Source organism: Centruroides vittatus, unplaced genomic scaffold (assembly GCF_030686945.1).
Source record: "Centruroides vittatus isolate TY-2023 unplaced genomic scaffold, ASM3068694v2 contig_875, whole genome shotgun sequence".
Classification (NCBI taxonomy): domain Eukaryota; kingdom Metazoa; phylum Arthropoda; class Arachnida; order Scorpiones; family Buthidae; genus Centruroides; species Centruroides vittatus.
The window spans coordinates 93,684-114,239 of NW_027122567.1; the positions used below are offsets into that span (position 1 = coordinate 93,684).

General features: G+C 26.8%; 2 protein-coding genes across 2 annotated transcripts in view; one reads left to right on the forward strand and one right to left on the reverse strand.

Annotated features, from left to right (window-relative positions):
• Fcp1 (RNA polymerase II subunit A C-terminal domain phosphatase Fcp1) overlaps nucleotides 1–7,697 on the forward strand; it is a 32,898-nt gene extending 25,201 nt beyond the window's left edge. Inside the window, exons 4-6 of the mRNA XM_067279540.1 lie at nucleotides 985–1,110; nucleotides 1,202–1,446; nucleotides 5,676–7,697. Coding sequence (XP_067135641.1) covers nucleotides 985–1,110; nucleotides 1,202–1,446; nucleotides 5,676–7,314 — 2,010 coding nt within the window. The 3' untranslated portion in view covers nucleotides 7,315–7,697. The remainder of the gene's footprint in view (nucleotides 1–984; nucleotides 1,111–1,201; nucleotides 1,447–5,675) is intronic.
• The window catches only part of LOC136982969 (protein C10), a 352,942-nt gene that overhangs the window by 30,341 nt on the left and 302,045 nt on the right, over nucleotides 1–20,556 (reverse strand). The gene's annotated exons all lie outside the window — the stretch shown is intronic.

The window sequence follows — 20,556 nt, forward strand, 5'->3', positions numbered from 1 at the left end:
CATGTCATATCTCAAGTAGGGTCTGACTTAATGACAGTTTTACTCGTTATTAGCATTTACAACTTTTTATAAAACCCATCCCTATCCTCAAAATTAAGTTTTTTGCCTTTTTATAATAATTAAAAATATAAAAGTTTTTAATAATAAAATATCATAACAGATGATGCTACCAAATTTGCATGGAAACTTAAGCAACTCATTGCTGAATTTTTTATAAAACCTATCTAGCAACCTGTGAGGTTCTCATCAGACACTGGCTGTTTACCATCATATTTACATTATTACTATTAATTAACAAAAATAGCATTCTGTATATGTATCCGTATTCTGTTTGCTTAATAAATTACATTAGTTATAGGGCATTTGGCTTATTGTAAGATATATGTAAATCTTGGATAATTCGAAACTCAATAATTCAAAGTTTTGATTATTTTGTCCCTAGAATTTTGAACTAACAAGGATTTCCTGTATATTGTCTGCAATGATACTAAAACACATTGTTTATAATTTTATTTCCTAGTCATATAAATTTTTACAATAAATTAATAAATGCTAAAATTAAATACATTACATTATATTGTTAACAATTAGCTGTTACTTTTTATTTTTAAACTTGATTAAGTCAGAACCATTGAATCTCTAATTTTATTTTTAAAATTTTTCTTAAAATATGTTAATTAAAAATTACAATTTATTTTAAATGAGGTATTTTAACCTTAAAATTTCCAATAATGGTAAAATAACATCATATTTATCAAAAGATGTTAATTTTCCTTTTTGTTGAATAAATATTCATTTTTTGAAAAATTTATGAAATGTTTTGCTTATTATGAAAAAATAACTGATTTCTTCATATATAATTCCTCCATTGAACCTTAGTTATTATTTAATTAGACTGATATTTTGTTTTTGTGAGAAAATATTTAATAAAAAAATTAAAAGATATTGTGATAATATTAGAATTTTTATTAATATTAAATTTAGGAAGCTCAACAATTAGGTCAAGCAGATGAAAATCATTTGTTAAGTGCTAGAAAACTAGTATTACTTGTGGATTTGGATCAGACTTTAATTCACACTACTAATGACAATATTCTACCAAAAATCAAGGTAAATAAAATTTTGTTATTACTTTATTTACAGAAGTAATTGACTAACTAATATTTTTTTTTTAAATTATAATTATTTATGATTTTTATAGAATGTTTATCATTTTCAATTGTATGGCTCTCACACTCCTTGGTATCATACAAGAATTCGTCCTGGAGTAGAAAGTTTCTTAGACTCTATGTCCAAATTATATGAATTGCATATCTGCACATTCGGAGCACGACCATATGCCCATAAAATAGCAAACTTATTAGATCCAAATGGCAAATACTTTTCCCACAGAATTTTATCTAGAGATGAATGTTTCAATCCAAATTCAAAGACTGGAAATCTTAAGTAAGTATGCAGAAAATGTTTTAAGAAAATTAAATTTTCTTTAACGTTTAAAGAAATTTTTAAAAAAATCATTTGATTTATTGTCATTTTTTTAAGTGTCTCATAATTATGGTTTTTCAGATTTCTATTCTTATTTATTTTAATAGATTTATTTCCATTCTGTTAATAACATCCACCAATATATCTACATTTATCTGAAAAAAACATTTTCTGTTAGATTTAAATAATTTCATCATAAGATTTAAATCAATTAGATTTAAATAATTTCATCATAATTTCATCATAAATCATAAGACAGATTAAAATCAAGTATAATATTTTCATGCAGATAACATACATACAATGGCATACACCCTGCAAAAAATTGCTAGAATGGAAATAAAGTAATTACATAACCAGTCCATTGTGAGGTTGATCCCATCACAACATTGGCGAATTTGCTTGGATCAGATAAGAATTTAATGATTTGTGTTGATTCAGTGTTCTAGATTCAAATAGAAAACTGTTTTTTCTTAAAAAAAAAAAATTATTAATATGTTGTATCAGATGAGATTACAAACCATGATCAGTAAGTGAGTTTTGTAATTGTGTTGAACAATAAATATAACCTCCACGTATGACATCTTAACTAATCACACCATGCCATGACTTTGTGAATTGAACTTCTGTATTGATATTAATGGTTGTAGAAAAACTTTCATCATAATTTTCCTGAGAGTGCCTGAATATTAGGTCCTGTGGCTATGGTAAAATTTAAGTATAAATAAATACATGTCCACAAAATTTCATTGAAATACATGATTACAAACTGCAAGGTTCCCTTGTCAGTGGATTTTCTGAATCCTGTGAAATTATTCTAATATCAATCTGTACAACATTAACAACCTTGTTCAGTGCAGTTATTCAGAAAGAGTATAGATCTGTTATTTTAATAATAATAATCTTAATTTCACAATTCCTCAACCATGAATTAAGAATTATAATGTGCTTGTTATATAAGTTGTAGCAATACCAAGTGATCTATTAAAATTACAACTTTCCTTCCCCCTCTAGATAATTGTCCTAATTCAACTATGATTTTTGGGCTTTGAAAAAAATGCAGTTTTTCAAGCTTTAGTTTATTTCTGCAGTTTCACTATGTTATACATTATAAATCCATAAAAATTTTCTAATGTTTTTATGAAGCTAAAGCATTGATTACATTGATTTTCAAAAAAAATTTGCACTGTATATTAAACTGTTTTTGTAAACCTGTTCTAAAAATGTTTAATATTATTAAGAAGTTGGAGATGAAATTGTAGCTGTTCCAATAGACATTTTACAACTAATTCAGATATTTTTTAAACTTTTTGCTATTTATATACTTCATTTATCATATAAGAAATTGAAAGAAATGACTTATTTTGAATCTTCAGAAAATCAAAATACAGTGGAACTTTGCTTAACAAGCACCTTGCACGAGTATTTTGCATAACGAGCAAAACAAATTGTAAAAGCTTGCCTCACTTAATGAGCGATATTTTGCATAATGAGTGATGAGGAGAGGGGAAGTCCCAAATTGTGCGCATGCAGCATGCTCCATCAGTCTGTGTTCAGCACTTGTTCCGCTAGCATCTTAGTGTCGCTTGTGATCACATATTTTTCCAAACTTGTGTTCACACAAATTACTTATAAACATCAACAACCATAGCCCATTATGTAATAAACATGCCAAACAATATGCCAAATTCTTGGGTCATTAAATTTAATGACCAATTTCAAATTAAATTTTGGAAATGTCTGAATTAAAAATAGTTAATTTTTAATTATTAAATTTAATACGAGATGGAAACATAACTGCCTACCTCTAGTCAAATTAATTAATTAGCACTGAGGAGGGGTTGGATGAATATACCAACCCAAAATGCATATGTCATTTTTTAAAGAATAAAAGAGAGTTCCTAACTTAAAGTTTTGCTGTGAGACCGTCTACCAAAAAACCTTTTGGATTACAGAGACGAATTATATACATAGTAACATACAGCAGTCCAGATACAGAGCAAATTAATTAATTTCTAATATTTAATTATAGCTTTTACATAACCCAAGAATTTGGCATATCGTTTGGAGCGTTTATCAAACATATTAGCTGATTTTTTTTTTTTTTTTTTCAAATCGAATTCTCATTCCAGGATGGTTCATTCCGCACTAGAAGAAAAGATGATGATGATTCACGCTCCTTAACAGTGTATATTGAACAATTTTTTTTTGAATAAACGTTATACATAAAACATTTGAGCATTTTTTTCCGGCATGGAACGCATTATCATATTTTACATTAATTTCTATGGGAAAAATTGTTTTGCTTAACAAGTGTTTTGCATTACAAGTAAGACTCTGGAACAAATTATGCTCATTAAGTGAGGTTCCACTGTATAAAATTAATATTCAGAATATAAAAATATTCAGATTCAAACAAGATTTATTTTTTCAATTTATTTCAAGCCAGATGATTGTCAGATTAAATTGGACTATAGTAATGCTACTATTAATAATTAAATACCATGTAATTTGGCCTAGAAATAGACTTTAAGAGTAATTCCTTGATATGATAAATGAAGTAAATAAATAGCAAAAAGTTATACAACTAATCCAAATATTTTTAAAGTTTCTAAAGCAGCTATGGTTTTTATCTTTGAATACAAACATAATGGCTGCATTCAACAGACTCAACAGTTCTAGAGCCATTGAGTATTTTTCTGCTGAATGCCCTCTACAGTAGCATTGTTTAGTAACATGTTTGGTGTTTTGATGTCACATTCTTTCATTTACACTACCTATTGCTAGCTGAAACTGAATGATGGCTACTTCCTGTTCCAATGCGTACATCACTCATCGTTCAGCAGATGTAACTTCATAATAACTACCGACTCGCCTTTGCTCAGTTACAACTGTTGACTCTGATGAACATAGCCAATATTAAACATTTTTAGAAGAGTTTAAAAGAAAATAGGTTGTCTAGATAAACAAAGTTGTTTGAAAATCAAACAATTTTGTATATCTGTAATTAATACTTTAATTTTCTCAAAATAAATAAATAAATAAAAATTATAAATAAATGCCATAAAAATTTTCTAATGTTTTTATGAAGCTAAAGCATTGATTACATTGATTTTCAAAAAAAATTTGCACTGTATATCTGAAGAATTGTTTTCTTTTTAAACTGTTTTTGTAAACAAAATAGTTGAAAAAGCATAAAGTATTACTGTCTGAATATCTTTGCTTTCTTTGATTTTATAAATCTGCCTTAATGATACTTCTACATTGTAGTTAACATCCATTACATTTTGTTGATTTCTTGTTTTCCTTGTCTGTGATTTCTTTGAAAGATACGATAGAAGTGTGTGTGACAAAATCAGACAATTATTTTAGAAATTTTTTCAATTTACCCTTTCTTTGAATATTAATTTAAAGAAATGTATCATGTATGGTATTCTTTGAAGATGATTTAAACAAGATCAAAGAATCTGTATAATAAATTAATCTAAATTTAGGAGGCAATATTTGTTATATTTTAGTAATTTTAAACTAATTTCATGAAGATTCAGATCCTCAAAAAAATACAGTGTTTGAACTAAATTATCAAAAATGAAAGTCTGGAATATATTATATCGTATAAAAATGCACATAATTTAACCTTAAAAGTAAAATTTCAGAAAAGTTTAATGCATGATGACCAAATCAGGACACTAGAAGCTCTCGAGATATTCAAGTCTGAAAAGAGAGACAATTGCATCAATTTTAAAAAATGAAGAACAATTATCTTGTGCCTGGCAATCTTTATACCAACAGGAACAGTCGATATAGAAAATTATTTATAAAAAAAATTTTTTTTAATTTTTGCTATACGATTTTTCAAATAATCTTAAGAATGTTCCATTTTCTGCATTCCATTTGAGAACGCTTTAACCTGAAGATCTCCTATGTAGATCAAAAACATTTGTGTTTATGTGCATTAAACTTTTCTGGAATTTACTTTTAAGGTTCAATTGTGTGCGTTTTTGTGATAATTTAGTTACTGAATTTTCTTTTAAGTTTGTGTGTGCAGAAGCCAAATAATGAGCATTGGCTTTGATGTACATAAAAAATGAACATACAGATTTAAAAGATTATAGATGTAAACTTAAAATATTGAATATAAATGTTGTTAAAAATTTTGTAAATTTACTAAAATTTTAAATTATTTTTAGGGCATTGTTTCCATGTGGTGATTCAATGGTATGCATAATTGATGACAGAGAAGATGTTTGGAATTTTGCTCCAAATCTCATACCTGTTAAACCATATCATTTCTTTACTAACACTGGAGATATCAATGCTCCACCTGAAATGCATAAAAATAATAATAATGAAAATGGATTGTCAAAAATTGAGGAATCAGTATACGATATTAAAGAAGAATCTTCTATTAAAAGTGTTGAATCACCATCACCATCATCATCATCATCTTCTTCAGATACTAATAAAGATGATCAGTTATTACAAACTGCAGAAAGTGCATTAGAAATTAAAAATGATGACTTGGAAGAACAAATTATGAATTTAATTGATCAGTCTAAGTTACCTAATGAAGAAGAACAGAAAATAGTATCATCAACTCAAGAAGCTGAAACTTTAGTTGCAACTAAAGAAAATTCTAGTGAAAATAGTGACACCCAACAATTAGAATCAGAAAAAGATTGTAATAATCAAACAGATATTAATTTAGCTGACAAAGAAGATTCAGATGATTATCTTTTGCATCTTGAAGATATTTTGAAAATTATTCATAAGGCTTATTATGATATGTATGATCAAATGAAAGCTCAAGGAAAAAATACAATACCAGATTTAAAAAATGTTATACCATATGTTAGAAGAAAAGTACTAAAAGGAGTAAATATTGTCTTCAGTGGTGTTATACCTACAAATATGCCTGCAGAAAGAAGTAAATTGTGGATTGTTGCTAAATCTTTAGGGGCAAATGTAACTCCTGACATTGAATTTCCAGGTCAGTCTGGACAAAATGGGACAACACATGTTATTGCAGTTAAATGGGGTACAATAAAAGTCAATAAAGCTAGAAAAATAAAAGATATACACATAGTGACACCAGAATGGTTATGGAGTTGTGCTGAGAGATGGGATCATGTAGATGAAAAATTATTTCTTCTTTCAAAACATTCGATAATTCCACGTCCTACAGCAACATATCAGCCAAGCTCTTTTAAAGATAATTTTGACTGTAAGCCAGATTTCAAAGATAATAAGAGAGATTATATTTCTGAACCAAATTTATATCCAGTATATGATCCTGTTACTGGGAAGAAAATTTGCAGAGATAACTCAAATGTAATTCAAAAAAATGGCAGAAGGACTGATGGTTCTGAGATATTATCAGAATATGTTACCTCCAGCACTGAGAAGTTCTCTTATAGTCCTCTACTCTCTTTTTCAACCCAAGAAATAGAAGATATGGATAAAGAAGTAGATGATGCATGTAGTGAAGAGTCTGAAGATAGTGACGTAGATACTACAGTAACAACCACACAAAGCCAAAATGATAAAAACAAAGAATCTGATTCAAGTTTGGAAAGTCTTACTGGTGGAGAATTCCCAAAGGGATGGAGAAAGAGAAAAAAATGTGATCTTAAAGATAACTATACTGAATTAAGTGGCATAATTGAAAGTGAAGAAGAGGAAAATGCAAAATTTCCACGTAGAGAACTTCCATGTGATAGTGGAAAAAGCAATGAAAACAGTAGTGAAAGTGATGATTTTAATGAGTCAATTGGATCTGTTGATGAAGAAATGGCTGCTGCAGTAGAACGAGAATTTTTAAATTCCTGATAAGGATCACTGAATGTAATGACTTGTATATTTTATGTAAAATGTCATTTTAAACATTATACAAATCTATCATAATTTACTGCTTACTACTAAATATCAGAGATAAAGTATTAAGCAAGAAAGTGTTTTAATGAAAGATTTAATTCTTTATTTAAAATATATGAGTTATATATATATTTGTAGAGCATAAACATAACTAAAACTCAAGTTGTTTTAAACATTATTAAAGATGCCATTAATTTATTTTCAGTATGCATTTCTTCAGATTATATCTAAAATTATTAAATTCTTCTAAATGACAGTTAGTTTTTATAAAACTGACAATTGTTTTGTATAATTTTTTTCTTTATATTATTAAATTTTTCTGATTAAAATTAGAGAGAACTTTAAGTAAAATACAATAGTTTTTGTAGGAATAAAATTTTATTAATAATCAAATATAACATTTTGGATTTAAATGATTCATTCACAGATCAACAGAATCTTAGACAAAAAATTCTTAAAATCAAGGGTCTAAAATTCAATTTTTTGATTTAATAATTTTAATTTTATAAAATTTTCAAGCAAAACATTCATTATCCCATATTAATAGAAAGTTTGACCTCAGTGGTAAATATTATTATGTTTAAATATGACTTTTGTGTATTAATTCAGTGACACACACAATTTAGACTATTGCCAGCATGCTTAAAGTCTTAATATATGTATCAAACTACCAAAGAGATTCATCAACAAAAAAGAGAAATTACTGATCTTATCTGTTTTACTACTATTCTACTAATCTACCATCCATGTTTTTCAGTTTTTATCTTCAGTTTTATAGCTCTCATCATTTTATAATATAATTTTATATTAGTTTTTATAAATGTGACTGTGACTGTGTGTGTGTGTGTGTGTGTGTGTGTTGTGTGTGTATATATATATACACACAAAGACTAAAGACCTTCATGTTTTGAAAACCATCTCTGGATTTACAAATGTTGTATACTTGTCTACATATGACAGATTGAAATACATTTATGTACATAATACTTGCTCAATTCAAATCCCCCCATGACTCCATTTGTTTATTACTGTTAATTTTTAATATGGAATAATTCTCTGATGACAAATTATAACTTAATTATCAATTTGTTATTCTCATTCATTTAATATCAATGTACAGTACATTGGAATCCCAGTAGGGAATGCAGATTTCTATGCTGTTATTTAAAGTAGACACTAGCCTATATTACTTTCAGGCTATATTTTTTTAAAATAAGCTATAGAACAAATTTAAATATATCCAAAATTTATTTATAATGTAAATGATTATGATTATATATTATGTATATGTAAAATAAAATTATATATATATATATAATATAGAAATCCATAGTAAATGATTTTCCTGACACATCTTAAATGTTTAAGACTAAAATATATTTGCTAATACTATAGGTGTTCAAAAGAAAAAAAATTGTAATTGTTTGAAATAAGACTTCTCTTTCAAAGACAAATTTATAACTCCAGAATGCACTTCAAAATTGACTATTATTCAATTGAATAATCTATTGCTTTTAGCCCTTGATGATTTATTTAATGTCTGCATTAATTATACACATATATACATGAGGGCTTATCACACCAGTGTGATAAACTTTCATGTATATACATGTATAATTTATACAGACTTTAAATAAAAATTGACTATTATTGCTAATTCTAAGATGCATAAAATAGGTTTAGAAATACTTTCATATTAGAAAATAAAAGAAAATTCTTTTTATATTAGAATTACATTTACTTCTAATACTGAAGTTAAAGTTCTTGTTTTTTGAGAATGTTCACTCTTATGATCTAAATTAGTTGAAAATTAGAAATTTTAATTTGCAGTTAATTCATTAAAGTTGTATTATTGTATTATGTAATAGTCTAACTCTATAAATATGTTTATTTTTCAGTATTGATGATTACATTTTATTCTCTCAAAAAATTGTTATACATAATTAAAAAGCAAAAATAAGCTTAAAGATTTCATCTTTCTTGATTAATACTTTATCTATGACTCATATAACTTCAAAGTTCATGATTTAGCTGTGTATATAATTTATTTTTTCTTGTTTTAATTAATGTTGTTCATTCAAAAAAGTTTTGCAATGTTTTAAATCTGATTGATTTAATATATTTGTGATTTAAAAAATAAACATCTTTTTTTTTAAATATTGTATTTTAATTACTATTTTAGATGTTAATAAAAATAATATAAACCTTATATTTTATTAAAATAATACAAATAATGCAGATATTTAAATTATTTAATGACTCTACTAATGTTAATTATAATTTAGCAATTTCTAACCTGACAACACTTAAATTTTCATCCATGACAAAATAATTTAAAAAGTTATTAGCACATTGTTTATATAATGCATAGTTTTTATGCATATACATGAAATCTATTTGATTTTATTCAAACCAAAAGCAGTTTTTATAAGAAGAAAATTTACTACTAATTTTTATAACTTTAAAAATAATTTATATAAAGTAATATTATTGTTTATAGTGTTATGAAATACATATTTTATTAGAATAATAACTTGATGCCATATCTTATAAATTCTAACATTCTATTTTATTAATATAAAATGTAAAATTTGATTTTTTGCAAAGATTTTTTTCTTTGATATATTTCTTTAAATTTTCTAAAGAAAATAAGAATACATTTTCAATAATCACTAAAAATTTATATTGTTTAAGAAATAAATGCAGCTATTTAAGGAAACCAAAGTTGAAGTAAAAAAGAAACATTTTAAGATTTTTATTCAGACCAATTTCAGCTCAATATCATTTGCGACAAGTTCCAAGAACATTAGTTAATTTTTTTTAAACATATAAAATGGTATCAAGCCTTTAAAGTCCTGATGCTGAAAATTTATGGCAACAATTTACAATCTTTCAAATTTGTGAAAAATAAAGTACTTCATTCTTATACATTTTCAAAAATTATACAATATTTTACTTGTGATCTCTGTCTATTACCTCATTAATGATTATGTACTGTACATAGTCAGGTGCAAATCATATTTATAATAACAAACAAATTATTTCAACCAGAAATTTCTTTTGCGAATTTATAAAAAATATGCTTCTTAATTTTTTTTAGTTTCGAATAGATTATCTTTTACTTTTTACTAGTGAAACAACTTCACATTTTTACAAGCAGAACTTTAGCATTACATAAGCTAATATACTGTGGACTCCACTTGTAATTGCAGATATTGTTATCGGTTAGCTGTTTCGTGTTATCGGAATTAGCAAGTCCCAAAGTATACAAGTTAAAATACATTTATAAAACTACATTTGTAATCAGAATTTTGGTAAATAAACATAATAAAGTCTTAATGTGCTTTAAATGTTAAGCATTGTTTTAAATCATTATTTATTTTCACTACAATAGTTTAAATTGCTTCAGTTATATGCTGAATGAACTATTAATTAATAATTATAATTAATAAATCTTAAAGCAATTAAAAAATGTACAACTTGAACATGTTTTTTTAATGACAGTTGAGAAAACCAAAATTTTCACTAATTGTAGTTTTCACTTTGTTTAACAACAACAAACTGATGATATTTGTATTAATGAGTCTCTGTGATTATAAAAGTGGATTCTATTTAATTCTGTAACAAAGTTATTTCAAAAATTTTGCAATATTTAATAAAAGTTTTTGTAGAAGCACTTTGGTTTTAATTTTTAGAAATTATATTTTCTTATTTGTATTGTACTTTTAAAAACATTTAATACTTGCAGTTTTTCTCTACTTCTGTTGTTTCTAAAGTAAATATAATGATTTTATAGAAACATCATAATATACACACTAAATTTTCAGATTTATAGATAACTTAAATCTTAAATAATCCAATTCAAACTTATTTTCATACCTTGTGACCAAAAAAAAAAAAACTTGTCACAAGGTATGAAAATAAGTTTGATTGGATTGATGGAATAAGATAACACAATACTTGGACAATGTCAAGGAGGAGTGTCTTCAGGATGATTTCCTAATAGGAAGCTGGCCCCTATTTAGAAGTTACACATAAAGAAAACTCAAAAATATCAATGTGGCCAGCCCATTGGTCAGTGCAAACTAGCAACGAATTACCAGGGTTCATTACTTTTACCCACTTGGCCACTGTTGAACAGTTCCTGTTAACTGGGACTTATTTTCATACCTTTTAGTCCCCATATTTATCTATTATCTGGATATAGAAAATACAAATCATATGCAAATTGGGTTATGTAAAAAGTATTCCTATCTATCACATTGAAATGCATTCTAAAAATAACTATATCAAATTTTGGTTCTCTGTTTCAGGGGTGGCCAACAAGTCGATCGCGGAACCAATTTTGGTCGATCGCAAGCGATGTCTTGACTTAATGTATTATATTTGTAACCGAACGCAACCGTATGCATGCAGTTATGACTCGACTCATAAGCAGTGAGTGCACTTCGTACTGTAACAGTACAAACTTAGTATGTATTTCACACTTACCCCTCCCCACTTAGACTATGCCTATGACAACAAGTCGATCGTGACACATTTTTACGATAAAAAGTAGATCTTATGTGCACAAAAGTTGGCCACCCCTGCTCTATTTGAATGGGACTTCAACATTAGTATCTGTAGGAGTTTTTCTATGCTACTGATTACTACAGAAGAGAAATTTGATTTATATTATTAATTAATTCATATAAAAAATGAATGGTTATCATATTTTATGTTCTTATTTTATTTTATAGATGAAATAATTTTTTAATTTGATAAAATGGTGAAGTTGATTGCATATTGTATTTTCTTCTTATTACATAATTTTCAATAGATTCTGTACATAATCATTTAGAAGTACAGTACTTATAAAGTTTTAATCCCAATGAGGTCTGAATTTAATTTGAAGAAATAATTATTTTAGACATAGTTCAGTCTGGAAGTTTCATTGAGTATATTGCACCCTAACTATATTCTTAATTTAGGTAGAAATGAAAACCGTTCAGTTTGCATTTTCACATATGCTTTACATAAATTTTTCAGAATTTTTAATTTGTGACAATCAATTTTACAGCCTAATTGTCTATAACTTACTATTTCTACAAAATTTTATTAATAAAATCATTACACAGGATTGATAATTTAATAGTTACATACAGTATAATTTTTTTTGAAAATTTTAGGTCTTGGATTGGTTAGGATACACCTTTTTACATAAATTTGATGTCATTTTTTAAAATTTGTTGTAAAACAGATGTCAAATTGACGTATAAACGTGCCTACCTCAACCAAACAGACGCTGTTCCCATTTGAAAATTAGAAATTTAGAGTATGAGGATTAGAGAAATAGGTCAGATATAATAATCATCATATTTCTTATTTTTATTCGGGTTATTACTCATCTGCTGAGATCAGAAACAATTCTATTGATAACTTGTTTGTTTCTGCTGAAAGAACGTTATAAATTTTATCCTCATTTAACACAACATGGAAATTGAATGTCCGTTAGATAAATTATTTCAAAAATTTGCTGTAAACAGTTTTACTTTTATCAATCCTTATTCATTACACATAATCATAATACATATTTGGATATGCTGTAAGAATTTAACAAATAAGTGAAACTGATGGAACTGTCGAAACTATGGTTTCCCAAACGGGGGATCCCTGTAATCCAGACTGTTTGTTTTTAACCCGGGAAATTCTTATCTCGGGGAATCCCGCAAATTTCTTAAAAGGTTACATTTTTCTTATTCTGTGTTAAGGTTGAGGAAATTTTGAAAATAGAAAGTATAATTAACTTATAAACTGTCAGAATACATTTGTGTTTTTTAATTTTAATCCTGTTTATTAGTAGTTTTAAATTTTTGGTCGTAATGGCATGTCACAAATTGTCAATAATCAATATGTAGCCTATTTGTGACAGGACTCTGAAAATTATTGTTAGAATTTATAATATCTGGAATAATTGTGCTTATGCTGTCTTAATTTTTAACCATGTCCACTAGCTTCAATAACTGCGTAATGCCAGGTTGTGCAAATCGGGCAAGGATAGAAACGAGTACGAAGTCTGCATGTATGAAGTTTTTTCTTCATAAACCTGGTTATTAAAGCCAAACGAACTGCCGAATTATCGGACTATAAGCTGGATGCCGCTATTAAAGCAGCCGAGGTAGACAAATCAAGAATACTAGAAAGCAAAAGAACTACTAAATCTCGAAAACGAACTAGAAATCTTCCAGGCTACAAGTGAAAAACCACATAGTATCTGTCTTCTCTTAAATGCATTAAAGACGATTCCACCCACATCAATTGAATCGAAAAGGCATTCTCAGTAACGGGACTTTTCATTACTAAAATAAGAACCGGATTGAGTGATCGGAGTATTGACCATCTTTGCTTTTTAAAATCTTATTATAAAATTACAAAATATTATTGTAATTATGTTTTATTTAAAAAACGAAAATTAGCTTCTAACTTAGAAGTTTGATCTAAGTTCATGTTTTTCTTTAAATTTTCAACTCAATTCAAAGGGGTTTTTTTTTTTGTAAATAGTTTTCCACAATCTTTAATAAATTTTTTCTATATCTGAAAATTTCTACGTAATTCAAAGGTAATTTTTAATACATATTTTACATAGCATTATTATTATTATTTTGAAGGTTGCAGGACTTATAATTATTTTTCATTTTTTAAGTAATTTAATATCATTCGATTTCGAGATTTATTTTATATCTTAAAAATAATTAATTAATATCCCAGGATTTTCCGGAAACAGATAACTTTTTCCTCGATATCCCGGGACAAGCAAAGGACCGGGAAATGAGAAACCCTAAATGCTAGGTCTAAATTTACTGGTGTTTGTTAAATATGTAGGGATTAAATACCATAGTTTTCTCGCCAACTGGGGATAACTCAGAGTTGGTTATAAGTTTCGTTGAAATTCTCCAAAAAACGAACTGGAAAGTAAAAAGTTTTAATTTAAAAACTACATTTGAAATGTTATTTCTTATGTATAATTACAGCAAACGATTTCCAACGGATTGTAACGAAGACAATAGTGGAACTCCAGTGATACCATTCACAGATGCTCTCTCTTATCAATCCTTGGATAACAGAATAATTCATCTTTGTTTCTGAATGTTGTACTGTTTATGTCGCTGCTTTCATTCTTATACATGTAATTAATAAAATAATGTAATGTTCAGTACCGTGCTGTATATTCCTTAGTATAATTAAGGGAGTTGATAGAGGATATGCGTTACGAATTTCGGGGTAGGCCTGTGTGTGACAACGTTAGAGGTTGGCAGTTGAAAAATATAAATATTGAGTTATGTGATTTATGAACGATTCTTATGCAACCATTTACAATTAACAGAAAAACGCTAATATTGTTTTTCCGTATTCCCAGCTGTGGTTTTCAGTTTTTTTTTTTTTATACATAATTTACATACCGCAAATTGCAATGCTTACTAACTTTTCTGTTTTCTTCGTGTGTCTGCGTTATATTCTTCTATTTTCGTTTCATTCTGATATTTTTTTACGTCAGAAATAGTCTGTAGAAAATTGCTTCTAATTTTTTATATCAGTTTTTCTCTACAATAAATTTCATAATTAAAAATAACGTAGAACTATCCTTGCGCATTCAAAGGTTAACCTAACTACAATGTTCGGCTTCTGCGAAACACGAATCCTCACAGGGTATAACATAAATCTTGCGTAAAACAACACCCTGTCGTAGTTCCACCGACGAAAATATACATACACTGACCTTATACACAATCAATATTGTGACATGTCAGTGTGTCTTAATATATAGCCTATGCTTAAAATCGAATTCATAATACAGTACTTAACATAAGGTAGTAAAATCAATTAAATTCGATTTTATTTCCTTACCTTATTTGTTACCTTATATTACGCTTACATACCTTATTACTATATTATATTCGATTATATTGAATTTAGTTCGTTACAAAAGCATGATAGAGAGATTGGCCAAATATTAAAAATGTAGATAACTAATATATAAACGACTTTTATGGATTGAAATTTAAATTCGTAGCATAGTTTCATGACAGTATATTTTTATCTCTTTACTTATAGTACACAGAATACGTTAAGGCGAAATCTAAGATTATTTCCAATTCGTTAAGGCACTTGTTTACGAATTGCATTTATATTTTATAGACGAGCCTATTGCATCTATTTTACTTTTTTATTTCATTTTAAAAATTAAGTGAAAATGTGCCCAATTTCGCTATTCCCATAATGGCGCTTATCTTGGCCATTCCGACCATTGAACCTGCCCCCGTTAAGTATAAAAGCGCTCCTGAAAATAACTTTTCGAATTTACATTCATTTCCAATTATTTTTTAATTTTAGTAACAGAAATTTTGTTGTAAATTAAATTTTGGTCAGGAGGACTGGCGTCATTCTTTCGAACAAAATGGCGCCTAAGCAAAGAACTCTTACAGGTAGACAGGAAAGAAACGAAAAATTACTTTCGATTAAATGTCACGGACTTAATTTTCATGCGGAAATAAATACCTAACTCTGAAAATATTTACACAAAAAATGTATATCCAGAAATCTTATAAGCAAGAAAATAAGTTTTTATATAAATAATCTTATTTATTTTCCCCATTTACTTGTAATTTAACAACAACTTTTTATAGCAAATATTTTGCTGGATTACAACTAATTAAATACATATTAAGCTCTTGAAGCTTTTTCAACTATTATTTGTTATTAGTTTCCAGAGAAATCACGGAAATTTAAAACCTATAATTAATACAATTATATGCATAAGTATATATATTATAAAGGATAGATTTTTTCCTTTGTGGATACAAAAAGGACCATTATATGTTTTTCCAGACCACACTTGGGCCACCGGGTGGTAAAAAACGAGACCAATCATATTATCAGGTCCAGAAAATTTCTGAAGATTCGAATGATACTCGACTCGGAGTCCTCTAGGTATCAAGCTCAGGGCCGGATTTACTAATCCAGGGGCCCTGGGCACAAATTCGGTGGGATACCACCTTTAAGAGTAGGCAAATTTGATAATTTAGAAAATTTACACAAAATACTGTACTTTCAATTAGATTTGAACTAGGAAGTTGTAAATTTCATTTAAAAATAAGGTTATTGTAAACATATATATATTTTATTGTGTAAAACTAATTATTTTAATTTAACTGAAAAATACCTATGTGAAATTTTTTCCCGAAATTTTCCGATGTTTCATAGGTTTTTTCCCGGGTTTGGTTTTCTCTGCATGTTGCCCTCGTGATTAGGCCACACTAGGCTGTCGCGGTAATAGAAAAAAAAATTATGTTTAAACATAATTTTTTTTCAGTTTTGTGGGGGCCCTGGGCACAGTCCCCAAATGCCCTTTTGTAAATCCGGCCCTGATCAAGCTGGTGCATTTCATCCAATTATCATATTGTATTAGATCAGGATTACTATACTATAATTAATCTAGATGTTAAAATAAATATCGATATATTATTAAAACAATTTTTAATAATAATCTAGTTATAAAACTGTAGTAGTAATAATGTCTGGAATAGGCATTGCATTTCTTTCTCAAGTAATCTTTAAGTATCTATGGAAATATATATATATATATCTCAACAACCGTCTATCTTAATTACAATTAAGATATGTAATTTTTGAGTGAAAAGTACAAGTATATTATATAAAAGCATAGTATCTGATGATACGTCTAGAAAACTCAGTATTTAATTAATATCAATAGTTAAAAAACAATAATTTGATCGTCAAAATCAACTTTTAAATATAAGTAAATTACTAAAATACTGCAAAAATGTATCTTCTTTGTCACGTATAATAAATTTTCTTGATGCTTAAGGATACAAAATTAAAATATTTGAATTCTGATTAATAAATATTTTATAAAATATTTATTAATAATTTCCAAAAATGTTCACATTAGTTGCTCAAATTGTTCAATAATCACTATAAGTGTAAACAGTAGTAAATTTAAAACCACTGAAGCATTCAAAGTGATGTCGACAGTGTAATTGTTAATTTTATAAGTCTGCAGCTCACTACACAAAGACCAAATTTTCAAGTAATTGTAAAAGCCTTACTGTCCTTAAATTCTAATATTATTGTTAATTGTCTACTTGGACTTTACTTATTAATAGGACTTTATACTGGTGTTTAAAGATTGGTACAGTAATGAGAGTTAGTTCAAGAAAGAATACAAAATTTCTTTCTGTAGTAAAACAGAAATTATTACTACAGGTGATATAATAAAGAAATTTTGTTCTTTCCTTAATAAGTAAAGTCCAAGTAGACAATTAACAATAATACCCAGTTTAGATTCAATTTATGTTACCTCATTTAATATAATATTTAAAAAACGAAAATGTTTTACGAAAAACAGTTTATAACTTTAGATGCAATATTTGAACAGGCAAAATCATTTATTCATGACTTAGGCCCTATATCAGGTAAAGGTTATTTTCTTATTGTGTGATATTAATAAATATCAATAACATGAATATACTGCAGATATATTGAACTATGTCCAATATCCAACAGTAATATATATGTTTTTTTAACTCGTAAAAGACATGGGATTTCCCTAAAGGGCAAAGCTTAAAAGTCCAATAGGTCGGATACTCAAAATAAATACTATGATAATCGCAATGACATCAGTTTTTATCTCGCCTCCACGATTATTCAGATAAGTCATTTTAGTTCCTGTTACAAAGATCAAAGTTCGAAATGATTTTTTATAACGTTTATATATATATATGTATATATACTGTATACTCATGTATAAGCATAAATTTTTTATAATGTACAGTACATCTGAAAGTTCAAAAACCACAGAATATAAATCGATTATTTGATCAAAGAATAAGCTTATCTGTCAGGCATAGAATTTTAAATTGATTAAAGTTTATAAATTTATCTCTTGTACTATGAATATTCGGACTATGTAACACAATATGAAATTTTTACTGAATATAATAATTTCTTAGAAGGTACCATTAATTATGTCGTATTGTTTATATTACAACTGTATATATTAGCTTATAAATTGATAAATGATAAGCGTTATATATACTGTATATAGTCTCCAAAACAACATGATAAATTAAATATGATGTAGGTGATATGAGCATTACCAGTTAAAATTGAAATATTTGAACATAGCTGATCTCCTTTAATTAGACCAAATGCCAGATTTTATTTTTAAATTAAGCTCTTGGGCCAATAAGTTTGTTGGCTCTACTTGTTTATTTGCTTTTCATTTTACAAGAGTTTTATTTTTAATCGTAGTGATGAAAATTAAGTCAATGACGAACTTCTGAAAATAGCAGTTTTACTTCTAAATATTATATGTTTATTAGTGAATAAATGAGAAATACATACTGTAAATAATGTAACATTTTTGTATATAAAAATATATACGAAAAACATGTGAATATAATTGTTTTACCATGATTATGAGAAATTTATAACAATAAAAATTTAGCATAAATATGCTTATCACCCGCTATCCATAATGTAAAAACAAAATGTATGTTAAATATTTTACATTCAATCTTAATTACTATAAATTTCAATCAATGATAATGCAATCAATTAATAAACATGAAAATGTGTTTTGAAAATGGCCCTACCAAAATATATTTAGCATTATAACTTTCTGAAAACTTCATTTGAAACTGTTATAACTGTTTAACAACCATGTGTATAATTCTTACTTATGTTGTTTCTAACTATGTAATTGCTTATATCGTATTTAAAGTGTTTAAAAACCTCATAATTAAAAGATTTTCATGGTAAAACTTTAACTTCTACACTGATAAAAGTCTGTGTTTAGTTGAAAACATTTGAACATTATTTACTTTATATTTTAATAGAAGTTATTGCATATTTCAGCAGTTTAAGTGCAAAAATCTTATTATATTTACCATAAATTAATATTAAAAGATATCACTAAAAATATACTAATATGTCATTTTTATTCGTGTTACTGAACTTTTCAAGTCATTAAACATGGTTGTTCGAACGTGTAAGTGTATTACTATTACTGTATTAATAATTCATTAATATTATAGTAGTGTTGTATTGTTAGCATTTCTTAACAATACATAAAATTGGTGTTTTTGGAGATTATAGATGCATCTAGGTGGCACGCAGCTTAGTAAGTAAGCCAATAACATAATTCGTTTAATTTAAAACGGATTCCGTCATTGGCTCGCTTCTTTAATTGCTTGCCACCTGTGGTTTCGTAGAGATCAAGCAAAACATTTCAAACGAAGAATTTCAGTCTTACATTTAAAAAATAAAAAAAAAAAATACAAATTCGATTTAAATTCATGAATTTAGTAGTTGAGGAATTAATTTTTCTTGGAGAATAACCATAAAAAAATTCGTTATATCAAATAGAAAATTCGATTTAATCGTGACATAAATCAAAAATGTCTTAGGAACTATTAATATTCTTTTTAAATTTCTAATTTGTTTTTAAATACATTTCCGATTATTAAAAAATATTTCTAAGAAATATTAAAATGCGTGTTTAATGTTTTATTAAATATATTTTTAACCGACTTTTAAAAAATTTCTATAATCTTCTTTAAAAGAAAATGTCATAATAATAAATTATAAATATTTTTATTTTATTTTATCTGGGAATATTTGTTTACTACATTTCTTTGGGGCATACTAAATATAATCTTTAAACATACAAGCAGAAAAACATCGTTTATTCTCTTTTTCCTTAGAAATTATGTTATGAAACGGTGTTTGCGTGCGTGATCCAATTGAATTCATTTTTAAAAATTCGAAATTTATAAAATTAAGATTTAAAAATGAATCAAAATTTTGAAATTTTATAAAATTGTCTGACATTTTTTTATATTAAAACAAAAAAATAAATATTGGCTCGTGGATCTAATTATAGAAGCATTAAGAAATAGATGCGATGCCGATAAATATTCGGTATTTAATTTCTGAAGTACTTCCATTCTCATATTCTGAACATTTTAGAAATTTTAAATGATCTAAATTCTTAATATATTTACAGTGCCGTAAATATGATTATGAAATGGTATTGCGTGATTCGAAATTTCTATCGCAAACTCGTATTAAGATTTATTCTGAGTTCAGTTCAGCTCGTACCTCATCATTTTCAAGTTGAATGAATTAAAATCGATA